Raw genomic sequence first — 15,903 nt, forward strand, 5'->3', positions numbered from 1 at the left:
TTTCAAATTATCAATATCAGGAGGTAGTAACGCTGAACGAAACACAATATAGGAGAAGTTAAAGTAGTGGTATATCTTGGAGACAATCTTACCAACAAACAACTTATGTCAAAGCTACCTAAATGAAGTGGAGATCGAGGGCGTTGAACATTTTCACTGCCACTGCGCAGGATTGACGGAGTTCAGGCAACGTTATCTCCATATCAAATTTTTTAACTGTCCATCACACTTAAATTCATTAAAACTCTGCGATCTTCAACGGTTTAGAAATAAAACTCATTGATTTTTATTCTAGGAGCATGGTCGGCATAGAGCCAAGTGATATCTGAGGGTTGCCGAGCCATTATATACCAAACCAAGAGCGCGCCTCCAAAATCGAGCCGTGTGTTCTGTCTTTTCGAAATAGGACAGGCAACCAAGGGCTCAGTTCTGGTAGCGAACAAGGAGAAAACAGAATATATTATGTAATCAATAAAACGATTGAGTATTAGGTACTTCATATACTGGAATACCAGCATTAAATCCACTAAAAATTTCTCCCGGAATGAGTAACTGAGTAGTAAAATAATCTTTCCTTTCGTCACTCATCAATGTTTAAATGACAGCCGACAGCCGAGTAACGGATATTAAACTGTTAACACTCTAACTAAATTCCATTCAGACTCAACTTTTTTTAAACGGTTTTATATTCCCTACCAACAAGTTCGAAAATCCAAATCACTTTGGTATATTTTCAATTTGTAACTCAATTAGCGCAGCTTTCATTAAAAAACTTACCGTTAAAATTTCCAACCTTGTAACATACTCTGCAGACTGTAGCGGGTATCAGATTTTCTGCCAGAAAACAAACCAAATATCTCACAAAACGACGAGTCCGCCGCCAATGCAGTATCGTTTAAAAAACTTGTGTCCATAAACCAACCGACCAACCATCAGCTAACAGGCAGTATGTCACAACAATGCCAACTGAATTGACCACCACCACCACCCACCCACCCAACTATGAAGCGGCTAATTCACTAAAAGAGCCATCAACCGAAAAAACAGTGCCACGCCAATAACAACCAGTAGAGCTACAACAAAAATAATCGCTCTGACATTTTTGAAATGCGATATGGAAGAGTGAAGTCCAACGCTGATGAGTTCAATGTGATTTAACAAGAGCAAATGTAGCAACAAAAGCGGCTCAAGTCAACATCACTTTTGGAACTGTGCTTAAATCGACTGGCATGACGCCGTCACAACAACTATAACAACAACGAAAATTGCAACGGCAACTGGCTAGCAAATATCGCATTTCGGTGCTGGTGAAACTCGTTGCAATCGCCTGTTGCTGCGTTGCGTTGGCATACATATATCAACTGGCTAGCAGAGGTCTGTGCTTGCATTTGTGTAGGTTTTTGTGTACGAGACTGTTTATTAAGGATGCCTGAATAAACAAATACGCCATATGTATGTATGTATGTATGTGTAAGTGCAGGTTATTTATTGCATCTGTGCAGCAAGTTTTCAATTTCCGGTTGTTCATGCTGACATGGAAAGCATAAGAAATGGGAAGTGACCTCCAGTTGGAAATCAAATGAAGCTACTTGATTTAGCGTGAAATTGTAAACATGGTACGGCATTCGGAAATTGATCAGTTAAAAGGAGGAATTTAGGGATTTGTAGGTACGTACGATTTTGCAGAGTTTCGCCAGACTTAGAGAAGTACAGGAAAAGTACATTTACTCTACTCTACATTTCATACTTATATGGGTCATTTTTAAACAAAGTGTACAATGACAGGAATTTTTTATATTTTATTTAAGATTTACAAATTTAACCTCTGAAATCGTTTACTTGTGTGCAGAGGCTCTTGAACAAGAATTATAAATTTTTTCTTATTTTTGCATTTTTGTAAAATATTTTCCAGAAAGTCAGTTTTTTAAAAGCAGTTATTTTTTCGATTTTCTCAAAGTCCGGGCAAAATATTGTCGTAGAGTAAAGTTTACCAATGTTCCTTTGATCCCAGGATGTCCTAACAAGAATCCTGGATTTTTTTTATTTTTCGAACTTTCCGAGAAAATTTCGATAATAGCTGAAAAATTTACACAAGAAACTTGGATTCGTTTTATTTTTCGAACTTATTGGGAAAAAGTGCAATAATAACTTAAAAACTCCGACTTCTATATTTTTAGTCCAAACATTTTTTAAGTCCGAAATAAAAGTCCTTGCGTAATAATAAACAAACCGCTTATCCAAATTAAACAAATTTGTTATTAAATGAAAGAGGACTGAAATAGCCATCAAACGGAAAGTTGCCAGGTTGAAAAGTCTTTACTTTTAAAACAGATGAAAATCCCATTAAAAACCTCACAAATTATTTCAATGGTTCCATCTAATCCCATCCAGCCGTTTCCGACTGAATCACCGTATACCGCTAAAAAAAGTTCCAACTTCAAAAAATAAAACTTCTACAGGTTCGAAATAACGGTGCAGATCAGATGAGCTTCAAAAAAGCCTTCTCGTATTATATATCTCTATATGTACATATGTATAGTACATACATACATAGTTAAGCTCTTTGAATTAGTGGCAACCCTAATCAATAACATTTTCTAACTAAAGACGGCTGGACACTCTATAATATGAATATTTCATTTAACCTGTGTATAAGCTAAACAAATTAAGTTGCATTTGATTCTTTAAACACGTGGCACCTCTCTTCTATACAGTTCAGAAACTAATCCGTTTTAAACTCAGTTCCATTAGCACCCATCTTCTAATTATTAATTTCACTTAGAAAATAATTTGAATTAAAATTTTTAAACAAAAAGCCGCAAAAAAATTCTAAATGTTCAAACTAAAATAAAGATTTCCATATTTTAATATTTCAAATAACTTATAAGATAAATTAATTCGATTTTTCAATCAGGTGGCAACCCGCCAAAATGTATTTTCAAATTAAAATCTTTTTCAATCTTTTTTAACTGATGAAATAAATTGAGTAAATACACACCCATCTTTTAATAATTCATTTAACTTATTAAATAATTTTAATAAACTATTTTAAGGGTGCCAACCCTCTTTAAAGATTTCAAAGTTCAAACTAAATATTCCTTGAAAATGTCTCATTTGTTACCCATATTTTAATATTTTTTTAATTTAAAAGTTGCAACGCGCTTCAAAATATTTTCAAGTATTACGTTCTGACGTCTGTCACCCATATGGTGGTAAATATTTCAATTAAATTAGTTAAAATTGAATTTGAGTTTTTTAAACAATTGGCAACCCTCCTGCATGTAATTAAGAAATAAAGCATTTTCAAAACCATTTTGGTTGATACACATATTGCCATAACTCATTGAACTATTTAAAAAATAATTTGAATATTATTTTACATTTACAGCTCAAGCCCTATAATCTTACTCCCCATTTTTCAAAATCGAATGAACGGTGCGGATTAAATAGCATTGCTAATTAAATACTTTTAAATTAAATTTTTAACAGGTGGTAACTCTTTTTGAAATAATAAACCCTCATTGCACACTTACAGGCCAAGCCCTTTAAGATGACTCCTCAGGTTAGAGAATCGAACGAACGGTGCAGATTTGATGACCTCGACAAAAATTGCTTCGCGTATTATATATATAAAGTATAAAAAAAATATATATAAATAGGTGGCAACCTTCGTTTAGATATCATCTTTTTAAAGCTATTTCAGTCCTTTTCATTTGATACCAAATTTTTTTGATTAAGCGTTTTTTTTTTGTTATCTGGAAAGGACTTCATTTTGGACTTAAAAAATATTTGGCCAAGTTTAACAGTCTAATTGGTCTAAATGAATAAAATTTTACGGATTATTTTATTGCAAATAAAATAAAAGTCCCAATATAACCTTTTCGCAACTACTTTTATTGTAAAAGCTATAAAAGTTCGGGTCCCTGCTTAAAAGTAAACTAAAGGAATAAATAAGTTTAGAAATTGTTAGAAAAAAGTATACTAACCGATAAGCATTGTATTGATTTTTAACATTAAATACATGCTTTTTAAACATTTGCATATCACTTTAAAACTCAATGATCAGATAAGCTAATTTCGAAGTTTTTTCCACCTTCTTTATGACATCAACGTGCGATTTTATTGGGGCGTCTTTCTTCGGCAACAACGTCCCATTGTCATTTGCCCACTTTTGGAGAAATAATCTATTTAAGTAAAAAATCCTTTTCCACCTAAAAGTGACATTCTGGAAATACTTAACATTTTTTTGGTTTTTTAAGAGTCTTATTTCACGAAGATATAAAATCAAGGAAATCACTGAAACCTTTGAAGCAATAAAGAGACATGGTACTTATCGAGTACAAAGTGCTGGTATTTACTTGTTTTCTCAATTTGGGAAAATCAAAGAAAAATAGGTCCATGCTGTGGTTTTCAAAAAAAAAAACGATTCAGGATGTGAACTATTCGATTTTGCAAGAGTTAAACCTAAAAGATCGCACGAAAGTGGAGAACAAAAGTCGTACTTAATTAGGGGAGGATGTGAGTATTTCCTAGCGATACTTTGAGTAGCATCGAGTATTCTCATCGATACTTTTAATTAGTACATGCATCGAGTAGATGGTGGCATCGGACGAACACTAGTTGCAGCACATAGACCCTTTTGATGACATAGTATTTATATATGTCTTTGGCTCAGTACGCTGAGCGGGTCCAAAACGGGGGTAATGAGGGAGTCATTTTATGCCGAATCAGGGAACCCAGAGCGATCTTCGGTTTGATGTACTCATTTTAGCATTTTTATTTCAATGGCATTCCAATTAACGACTTAGGGTGTATTCACACAGAAATCCGAGTGGAACCCAATGAAGAAAGGCAGAGCGAAGCAAACCTCCAGGTGTCCACACTGTACGAGGCAGAGTGGAGCTTCTCGCACGAACTCGACTGCTTAACTTAAACTTAACGTCAATGAAAAGCGGCAAAAATATTTGCTCAATTCCGTCCAAAAGATTAGTTGAAAAACTCGTTACCTTTTTGAATATTTTGGAAAGCATAATGTTTTCAGTCCCAAAATGCTTCTGAGAAAACTTGCAGTAGCTCGGCTGGAAGGCTTCACTTAGCTCGGCCCGGCTCCGCTCTCTGTGTGAATGTACCTTTAAGTGCTTTTAAATTTTCCAGTAATTGAACAATGCGCTCGACTGCAGGGTGAGAATATACTTTTTATTGTGCTAGAAACAAAAAGTGGGGCTTTTCATTGTGACTGATGGGATATTTGACTCCCGAATGTGATCAACTGTGAATTATAACTATGGCTTCGAAACTTATACAATAGTGGAATATATTCTTTAACCTAAATAAAAAGAACCCTGTCATTATGCCATCGGCTCCCGGCGCTTCGATTTTCTTCAGCCGCGTTATCGCTGCTCTCAAGAACTAGGCCCGGACTGGAAATCATTTGATTGCCGCAGGCAATAGCAAACGTCCAAGTAGATATGCTATCTGCCGTTCCAATTGTGTGGAGAATAATCCCAGCCAAATGCTATACAAATTGTGAAACAGCCAAATATTTGTTTTAATTTTTAATTTTGTAATTTTGTTTAGTAATTTAGATAGGTTTGTACACTACTTTACATTAACCGCATTCAACAACTGCAACGTTGCACTGTTAATTCTTGCAAAGAATGTCCGAACCATCATTTTTTACAAATTCAGGCTAAAATAAATGCTTTTCAAATATTTAACAAAGTGAATTTGAGCTCTTTTTACTCTTTGTTACTAAAGTTAGCAAATCAAACGTCCGCTAAACAACAATTTAGTTAAAACATTTCAACAATTCAACAGCACGCACTGCTGCCCTTCAGATGCATCTTGCGAGTTTTTGACAAAATTTGAGACGCAAGTAAGTGAATGCCGGCGGCCGAAAAAATCACACCTCGGCACTAATGCCAAATCTTCCGCTGCATGGAGAAGATGAAGCTGATGCTGAAGCAGCGAAGCATAGTTGCCAGGCTTGAATGTCGTCCAAAATCAACAGTACACACACACACACACACATACCAATTTGTGTGCGCATATAAGTACTACATACATCCGGTTTTTTGTGCGTCAAATGCTCTAAGGTCATAAGTAATTTTAACTTGAAAAGATTTGAAAGTTCTTCTTAGTGCATAGGGGATATCAGTTACGCGTAACTCAGAGCAATTCGGTCACTGAGTAGTACTAGGCGGCGTAATTTAGTTTTAGTTTATTTTCGTTATATCTTTATTTTTTTTTTGTTTTTTTTTTATGTCTTTTATTTGGCAAAGTCGAGCAACATTTTTTTATTTCTGTGACACATACTAGCAGTAACCAAGTGACGAACTATAAAAGCTGTTGGCAAGTTCTTAGAAGTCATCAAAAGTTTGATTGCATTCTTGGACAACAGTTGGGTGTGCGTCTCTTGACAAAGTGCCATTCGACAAGTGTACGTGCAACAAAGTGTGCCTCCAAGGATTGATTCTCTATAGCAGTTTGATTATCCTTTGGCAGTGTCGAAGCAATAGCAAAATAAAAATAAAAAAATAAAGCAAGCAGAAGTATTGTATCAAATTTCAAACAACTTAAAGCAATTAATATAAAATAGCCTAGTGGAGAGAGCTGCGATCGAAGGAATAATAATGAAGCGGGTACGTGAATCCAGTTGCTCTTTTTTGTGTACATATATTCTTGGATATATAATAATTTTCTTTAACAATATGTACTTGAGGAACCAAGGTAAGGTTAAGGTGGATCTTGTGTTCAAAAACTTTAAGCTCAAGAAGCAATTAAGTAGTGCTGCGCAATATCGACACCAAAAGTACTGGATTCTCAAAAGGATCGACAATACCCGATACTGAGTACTCACATAAGAGCCCCAAAGTACTCAGAACCTGTAGGCGTTTTTTAATCTTAAAATAAGACGTTACATTTAAAAAAAAAACTTTGAATTTATTTCGCTTTGCTCCTTTCTAAAAGTTATATTTACTATAAATAATTTTATTGTAATTTTGGTCTTGACTTCATACCAAGCCAAGCGCTCTCAGTGTGTAAAAACTATGTAAACTAAAACTGATTTATGCGGTTTTTCTTAATTTCAAAATCGGCAACTGGTATTTTCTCAAATTGCAATTTTTCGAATAACTCGAAAACCGGTTTTGGAAAAAAGTCGATTAATCGAACACCCAACCCAGTACTCAAAAATACTCTGTTCCAGCCACACTTTGATACATGTACTCAGGATCGATTCGAAGTTATGAGTACTAAATGTTGAATAGATACTTTAAAGTACTGAGTTCTAATTACATTTACCGGTATTCAGAAATGACTATATTCAGTTTTGATAATATAAACCTCGGATGATTACGCATGTTTAAACCTCTTGCAATGTTTGAGTCAAAATGCCCCAATTTTCATGGACCAATTTTTTAATTACAGAGTTAGGCAATTTTAAAGAAGCTGCAGCATTTTCTATTCGTTAAAAGCATAATCAGCTATGGTTTGCCAAAAATAAAAGTGTTTTTTATTTTATTTTGTTTTCTAGTAGGCCACATAGTTTTTCCGTAAATCTTTTTTTCTTAAAACTGACTAATTTCTATTATTGGGTGAAAATTACCCAAAAAATTATAGGAAGGAGTAAATTCTAAACACTTCAGATGGGTTAAATAAACCAGCATGGTTGATAGAATTTAATATGTTGTGAAGGCTTATCTTATGCTCTTAGAGTGGTATATCTGCTTCTCATTAAAGTCGGACACCTGCAAAATAATTTACTTTTCGTTTTCAACTTTAAATCTTCTACAGAATTTGTTGTATTCGATACGCGGAAGTCCGACATGGGTAGCAACTGGAAAATAGCAAGAAAAACTGCTACCAGCCTCGATACTTCCGGTCTAGGTTTTCCTAATAAATAGAGTATTCTTGTAGGATCGCATGCGGATCCCATTAGTTAGGCTATGCGACACGCAGGCACTTTGCTTTGACCTGATTTCTGAAGAAAAACAATTTCTCTAAATATTTTTCCGATAGGAGGTCAAATGAGGTCCTAGATTGAAGCCAATGTATAACCATCAGTGTTACATAACCGGGAGTGTAGCGAAGTCTACTTCAAAATGACGACTAACTCTAAGTATCCAAAGGATTCTGCACTCCTAAGTCGGCCTTAAAAGGCGAGAGCCTTGTGCGGTAGCAAACACTTCTGGCTGAAAAATACTCGCAAATTTAAGCAGATGGATTGATCTTCTTAACCCTAGACATCCAAGAAACACAATTCCCGCATCAACTCGGGAATTAACTGCAGTTGATCCGAATTTAGTCCGAGTTAATCCGGATCAACGCTGCCGTCTGTTTAAGTTTTTAGAGTTTCCTTCATGATGTTGCTCACCGCAGGTGGAAATAACCGATTACAAAAATTACCGCCTCATCTGCAAAGCCTATTAATTTCACTCCTCTTAATTGAGCTCGATTCAATCGTCCTCAACCAAGATCAAGAAAGTTTTTGGCGACACCTGCACACTTCCAACAGCTGCTTTACTGACACAAAGGTTCTTTTTGTCGCTTGGAAATTCATTTTACGAGCAAGCTTTACCAAAAAAGGTCCACACGCATTTTTACTAGTTACTTATGGTTTGGAAAAGTAGGTGAAAAATATTTGGACGCTAAATTTCAAATATCTCATCAGGGACACTATCGTGTTTTCATAAATTCGTCCTTCATGATTAGTGCTGCGTCTACTAACAATAACGCATTGCATAAATTAGACTCCATTTCTCAAAAATTCTACCTATTGATCCAGTTGCCCTAAAATTAAATGCAATTTTATAACAAAATATTGTGTTCAATAAAAATAAAATTTTCTTTAAAAGCTCTCCCTTCCCACGTACATACTAGCAGCCATTGCATATTGTGTCAAATTTCCATTGTTGCACACTCGCCCTCTATTTTTCCCACACCCCAACGTGTGACTATAAATCATTGGCATCGCACCAACATGCATTCGCTGGGCTACAGCAACTTTGTAGTTATATTTTACAGGACATTCGATCACATACTTTCATATCACGTTTATATACATACATACATATGTATGTACATTAGGCGTATGACTTTTTTGTGGAAATTTGTACCTATTACTCGACGCTAAGAAATCGTGAAAAAAAAACAAAAATAATGTTTTGGTGCCAATTTGACAAAAAATATCCCTCCGAATTTTCAAGGCATATACTTTGAATGCATCGGTTCGTAGAAAATCAGGGTCAGTGATCGTATTTTCGTAGATTTCACGAAAATCTGACCACGTTAGATTCAGCTATAGCGCTGATTACTACATATCTGCTTAACATTAGCGGGTTCTTCTCAAAAATCATGCCATGCACCGCATATAAATTGGCAGACTGGAAGCAATTGAGCTTTAAACTTTCGCTCTCGTATGTATAATAACGGCTCTAGGTCGACGTTAGTAGTAGTTGCTATGACAACTATTTCAGCAACTATTTTTTTAACATTTTAAAATTAAGTTAATTTATTTTGTCCAATTTCGTGTTTTTTTTTTGGAAATTTTCTGAAGGGCAGTTGATTAAATTACATATAAAATACTATTTTTTCTTATTTTTTGAGTTATACCGGCGGAAACAAATGAAGTATCTAAAGTTTATTAAAATTTTTTTTTCAAAAAACCCGATGACACTAGGGTTAGTGTAATTCTGATTTTAGCCAATGGACCATCACTTCACATGTAAAATCCGAATCCGAATATGGATTCTTGTTTAATGAAAGTAGAAAATTTTTACAATATAGCTAAACTTTGGTTTTATCAGGCTTGAAAAAGTGAATTAATTAAATTGCAATTATCTTCAGACGTGCTTAGCGAATTATAAGTAGGTTCAAACTTTTCAATGGGATTCCCGCGGGAAATTTTTAAAAAGTATTCTTAAATTAAAATCACACCCCGGTTTCATTAATGTATACATACATATAAACTCATTGCATGATACCATGTACATTAAATCTTTCTAAAGTTGAAAAGTCATATGCCTAATTCACATATGTATGTATGGTTGCGTACGTTTTACAACGTGGCGTCCCACATAAATATTTTACAATGCAAGTATTTAGTCATTCCATCACTGATAAAGGTTCAATAAAGTGCGAGGGAAATTGAATAATTCGCGCACATACATAAATCTCTGTTGACGAATATTTATTTCTGAGTAGACATTTTTCCCTTTCTTTGCTGCTTACTTGTCCGAAATAAAATTTATGTCTTTGCAAATTGTCCAATTGACAGCAATATGGAAATACATCGCAAGTAGATGTTTCAGCAGCATGTTGCTAGCAACAATATAAATGAATTGGATGAGGATATTGTTGAACAATGGTTTAGAAATGTAATAATCTCATAAAATTTACATATACATACATAGAAGTGAAGGACATAGTGTTATCAATATAACAGCTTATTAGTTTAAAACAAAACAAAGGTATCGCGTATGTATGTATATACAATTTTGTTCACAAAAATATTAGTAAAATGTATAGGCAAGCTTTGAAAATGTTTGTTCTTTCCTTACTTAACCCTTAATGCATTCTGTTTCCATTTGGCAACAAACTCTTTAGACCGGTTTAATTATTGCTTTGACAAGAGATAACAGTTGAGCGTGGTAACAGTCACATATATATCACGATAATAAATGGAGTTGACATAACTTCAGTTGTCTGAAAAGGCAACAAATGTGTTACTCTCATCTCCTCCTTTGTTGGAACTCATCCTGAGATATTGATAAAAAGATAAGATCAAAAGCAACATAAAACTGTAGATGCAAAATTCCCAATGTTTGAGTTAAATCAACATCGAGCCTGCCATCCAAGCCGAATAGAAAAAAGTACCAGCGCAGCATATACCACAAGATATTCACAACGATGAAATTGGACACTGGCTTGAGTATGTGGAAGATAAAATTCGATGCAAATATCCTGGATGCTAGGGGTTCAGTCGCACAAAAGGCGACAAATGCGGAGTTGCGTCATGCTTGAACAAAAAACACCAATTGTTTTAAGAACTTTCATTTGAAATGAATTAAAATCTGTTTGCCTCAAATGTATTAAAAAAATATTCTTTATAAACACGATGTAGTCATTTGGCCACACACCGTTAACCTTAGGATTAAAGGACGATTTTGAGTTTTGAAATATTTTTATTATTTTTTTATTTCTTTCTACACTACCATCTCTCATTCTAACTAGAAATTACTAGAAAGTAATGCATTTAAGGGTTAATTTAAATTTTTTATTATTTAAATTCTTTCTAGAAAGGCACAGATTTTAAAAAAATTAAAAAAATAATAATATTTTTTAACCAAAAAACAAAACCGACTTCAATTCTCATGTAAAAATTTATCCAATGATCGGATTTAAACCAAATTAGAATGGGACCACCTGTGAGGTAACACCTTTCCTTTAAAAAAATAATTATAGAAATCGGTTAAAGTGGTCCAAAGTTATGCGGTAACATACATAAAAATTAATAAAAGAATATTCCGACGAATTGATAACCTTCCTTCTTTTTGTGAAGTCGGTTAAAAATTTAATCGAAATATCTAGCTTTTTGATCCGAATTTTTAAAAAATTTAGGAGTACTTAGTTTTGTAGCCCATTCAATTTCAGTGGAAGACTAGCTCGAGTCAGAATTTGTTTGCATATTTTAAGCTACAAATTTAAAACACATTTAGTTGTTGTGCTTATTAAATACAACATTCACAATGAAATGTTGACTGAATGGTATAATACCGACTTTTGGCTAAACGAATTTTCGAGTAGGAATAAAAAAGCTTACCGTCACCTACGCATCCGCAATACTACCGCTGGAGGCCAGTCGTTGTCTGAGATACCACCTCCACTACTTCTTTGGCCCATGTTATTTGCTTATTTTCCCGGTCAGTAGAGTCAACCACGGCTTCTAACCTTTGTATGATTTTGATTATATTGCGCTAAGGTTTTTTTACCATCCCTATTACGCACCTTCTCACACTCCTTGGATTCACCCTTTCAGACACTCGCCAGAAACACCATTCCTTATAGCGGACGCATACCTACCTGGATTAGGGGGAAAGCAGTTATTGGTCGCTGTTCACCCATGGCCGGAGCCGCGAATGGGCTAGCGTATATGACGGCACACCATCCGCGTTACCCGGATCCTGAAGGGAACTATATGGCGATGCAGCTAAGCTCCCTCACCGCGTCAAAGTGCCTACTGTAGCGAAAGCAAGAATTTTTTTTGTTTCATATGAATGATATGAAGCTAATTTTATTCATCTGTGCGCTTTGGATAAATAAAAAGGCCTATCGCTCAATTCGGGATAAGGTACGATGAATGTATACCTTATCTTAACCCAGTAGTTCTTATGCTGATCTGATACCCCAAGTACTCGATGAAATTTGTTGAAATATATCTGCTATACTACCACCAATTACAAATTTCAAAAGTTCAATCGCATTCCAATATATGGATCCTGATTTTAAGTGATTTCTTTCTCTGAGGAATCGGGAATTACTTGTGTTTACCAACTGATTATTTTGCGGTTTTAGTCCAGGATATTGCTCAGCTTTGGGATTATCCAACTGCGATTGCAGCAGACCCAATAACTTCTCCATAACATCAGTAATATATGAAGCTTTAAAGACTTTTTGCGAAGTCTCTGTCCGAGAGGGCATTTTTTAACTTCTAGCTACTTCAGCATCATACTAAATAGACGTTTGTATAAACTGCAGATTTCTGTGCACACGTCTAAAACCTACTGTCAGTTTGTCTATAAAATATTTACGATTTCATTAAGCTTTCTCTTTTACTGACTCACTCATTTGCACTCTACATTCTCAACATCAAAATGGCAATTGCTAATTTCCCAGAAGTGTTGTGCGCCAAGTAAAACTACCTACATAAAATAGAGTGATGTGCACTACTGGCAGACTGTTGCTTGCAACAATAAATTTTAGATGGACAATGTTTCAGCTACACTCTTTCATGCGCACAAATACAGCTATTTACAAATGCTCGGTTGTCAGTCATATGCAAAATTAACTAACAATATTTTCGCTGCTCCTCTTCTCTATTCCAGTTTTACTACATACTCGGTGTTTGCCTGTTGTCGTGCCATGTTGTGCGCGCCTCGTATTCCCACCTGCAAGCGATCGATTTTTCGCAGCTGCAACAGCAACAGAAGTCATCAATTACCCAGCAACAACAGCAACAGGACCGTGATTCGCAGGAGCAAACTGACACCACCACCGACTCATCCGAGGACTATGACAGCCATCCGCAGTATAGCTTCGCTTATGATGTGCGCGACACGCTGACCGGCGATGAGAAGCAGCAGGAGGAGAAGCGTGATGGGGATTTGGTGCAAGGACAGGTGAGCGAACTGATGCAAAATGTGCACACTGCCTTGAATATAATTTCGAAATTTCACTTTCCAGTACTCTCTCGTTGAGCCAGATGGCACCCGTCGTGTTGTTGAGTACACCGCTGACGACATCAACGGCTTCAACGCCGTAGTCTCCAAGCAACTAGTTGACGAACGCTCTCGCTCATCTACCTCTTCCTCGGCCACCGCTTCTTCATCGCGCTACAACAGCTACGAGGCTCTGCAGTCGCAAATTCAAGCACAAGCCATCGCCGAAGCCCAAGCTCAGGCCGCCTCATATGCCGAAGCGCAGGCGCTCGCTGAGGCGCAACTGCAAGCGCAAGCTAAGGCGCATGCCGAAGCTATGGCGCATGTCCAAAGCGACGCCGAATTGCAGGCGCGCATTCAAGCGGAGGCACAGGCACGCGCTCAGGCCCAGCAACTGATGGAGCAGTTCCAGCAGCAGTACAAGCAACAACAGCAACAGCAGCAAGAACAGCAGGAACAATTGGTACAATTGCAGCAGCAGCAACAGCAACGCCAACAGCAACAACAGCAGTTGCGTTCTCAAGTGCAACAATCACAAGAACGCTTGACTAACGAACAAGCGCTGCTGCTCTCACAAACGCTGCCCACCCGCACGCTCGGGCACAGCGTTCACGCCACTGTGGTTTCACATCCGCCTACAATATTGACGCGCGCACCCAGCGGCAGCGTATACGCCCAACAGCGTGATATTTCCACATTGAAGGAACTGCGCGATGGCAGCACACGCCAAACGATCGAACGCACCACGCTGCCGCAAATTGTCATCACACAACCGGCAAGCGCCACGGTGCAGGCACAAGTCATACACTCGCCGCTGCTACTCGATGGCAGCACTGGCACAACGGGCATGCGCAGCGTCATATCTACGAAAATCACCAACGCCAGCGGCAATGGCGGACGCAGCAGCACCATTTCACTACGTGGCGATGCCGGACGCTTGAGCGCCACCGAACAACTGCTCAACCAGCTGGACAATGACGACGACGATACATTGTCGCGCAGCAGCTTGCGGCTATTAAGTAGCGCCAGCACTAGTGGCGCCAGCATCAAAGGACGGAATGGTGGCGGCAGTGGCAGCAGCGGGCTCAGTAGCTACGATGGCAGCAATAGCGGTTCGGACGAGCGAGGCGGCGGTCGTGATGAAAATGGACTACGCAGCGGACTACGCGGTGGAAGCAGACGTTTGCAAACGCTCTTCTCTAGCAGCGGTAGTGGCTCTAGCAGTGGTGGAAATGGCAAATCCACATGGTAATAGAATATGTGAAAACAACAAAAACCACAGACACTTAATTACAGCGAAAACAAAAAAGATAACAAATTCGAATGACGATTTATGTGGAAGAGGGCAGGACGAAAAATGCAAACGAATGAGTAGAATAGATACATATGACTAACTAAAAATGAATTTAGAAAAAAAAAAGCGACAGTGAAATAGAGCAACCAAGAATGGGGGAGCAGTAGAGAATATTCAGGAGTATTGTGTGATCAACAGTCAGTAACGATTTGATAACAGACCCTAGCTTACGTATAATGGACTATGATTTGACCAAGCCGCCATCAGTAACGGCATTAACATAGACTTTAGTTTAGTTCTTAGTATTTTTTTGCATTTTGCTTCTCGATAGTATTAATGAACTAACCAACTTTGCGGTAGTGAAGATTTTTTCTAGTTGAATTGATGTATTTTTGCAACTGTTTTAGCATTTTATAGGGATTTGGGAGTATCTACACTTTAACTGACGCTTTTTTGCTTACGCAGCCACAACGATTGCATACCTTTAGGCGCGCGCGCTACCCGCAAACCCGCAAACCCACTAATACACGCACTGGTAAATGCTTTTACTACGCTTTTTTTTCGCAAGAACATACGAACGTGAATGTGTAACAATAACGTGAACAGAGAAATGAGATTGATTATACATACATACATACAATTGCATACAAGTCTACACACTTACTACATTTATACATATTTACATAAAAACTTATAAACACAAATTAAAATCACATTTATTTATATTTACCGGATATCTAGGCAAACACAACTACTTACTTACTCATGTCCATTAAGTTGTGATTCAAACTATCTTTACACTCAACCTACATACATACGTAATATTTAAAAAGCAGCATTAATTTTTCCTAAAAACTTCATTTTTATGCAGGCTTTGTTAACTCATTATCTTATGTATTATATGTTTTATATGTATTCATTCATTGTATCGTTTTGAAATGCTTTTTAACACTGTGTTTTTTATATGTATGTATAACATATTTGTGACTAACAAATCTTCAAGTAACTACATTTTTACTAATCATTAATCATCAGCATAATAATTTTGCATTTTTATATTCAACATGTTCTCACATTTAAGAATTTAGCAATTAAGTGCAACTTGCAATTTTTACATGGCATACAAGAAAAAACCAAAAAAAAAAGAATTAATAAATGACTTTATATTTTTTA

General features: G+C 36.6%; 1 protein-coding gene across 1 annotated transcript; it reads left to right on the plus strand.

The window, feature by feature from the left end:
- Nucleotides 1-6,574: 6,574 nt before the first annotated feature.
- LOC108373934 (general transcriptional corepressor CYC8-like) lies at nt 6,575-14,688 on the plus strand. Its single transcript, XM_017629874.1, has 3 exons — nt 6,575-6,641; nt 13,104-13,397; nt 13,462-14,688. Exons 1-3 carry the CDS (start codon nt 6,633-6,635, stop codon nt 14,686-14,688), a joined length of 1,530 nt encoding a protein of 509 aa, XP_017485363.1. The 5' UTR covers nt 6,575-6,632.
- The last annotated feature ends 1,215 nt before the right edge of the window (nt 14,689-15,903 follow it).

The sequence above is a fragment of the Rhagoletis zephyria genome, unplaced genomic scaffold, assembly GCF_001687245.7.
Source record: "Rhagoletis zephyria isolate East Lansing unplaced genomic scaffold, Rhagoletis_zephyria_1.1 Rzeph_scaffold_07162, whole genome shotgun sequence".
NCBI classification, from domain to species: Eukaryota; Metazoa; Arthropoda; class Insecta; order Diptera; family Tephritidae; genus Rhagoletis; species Rhagoletis zephyria.

What these genes read in the sequence shown, in the direction of transcription:
- LOC108373934 (XM_017629874.1), top strand. An exon ending in GGGATTTGGTGCAAGGACAG is followed by an intron (nt 13,398 to 13,461) that starts GTGAGCGAACTG and finishes TTCACTTTCCAG; the next exon opens with TACTCTCTCGTTGAGCCAGA.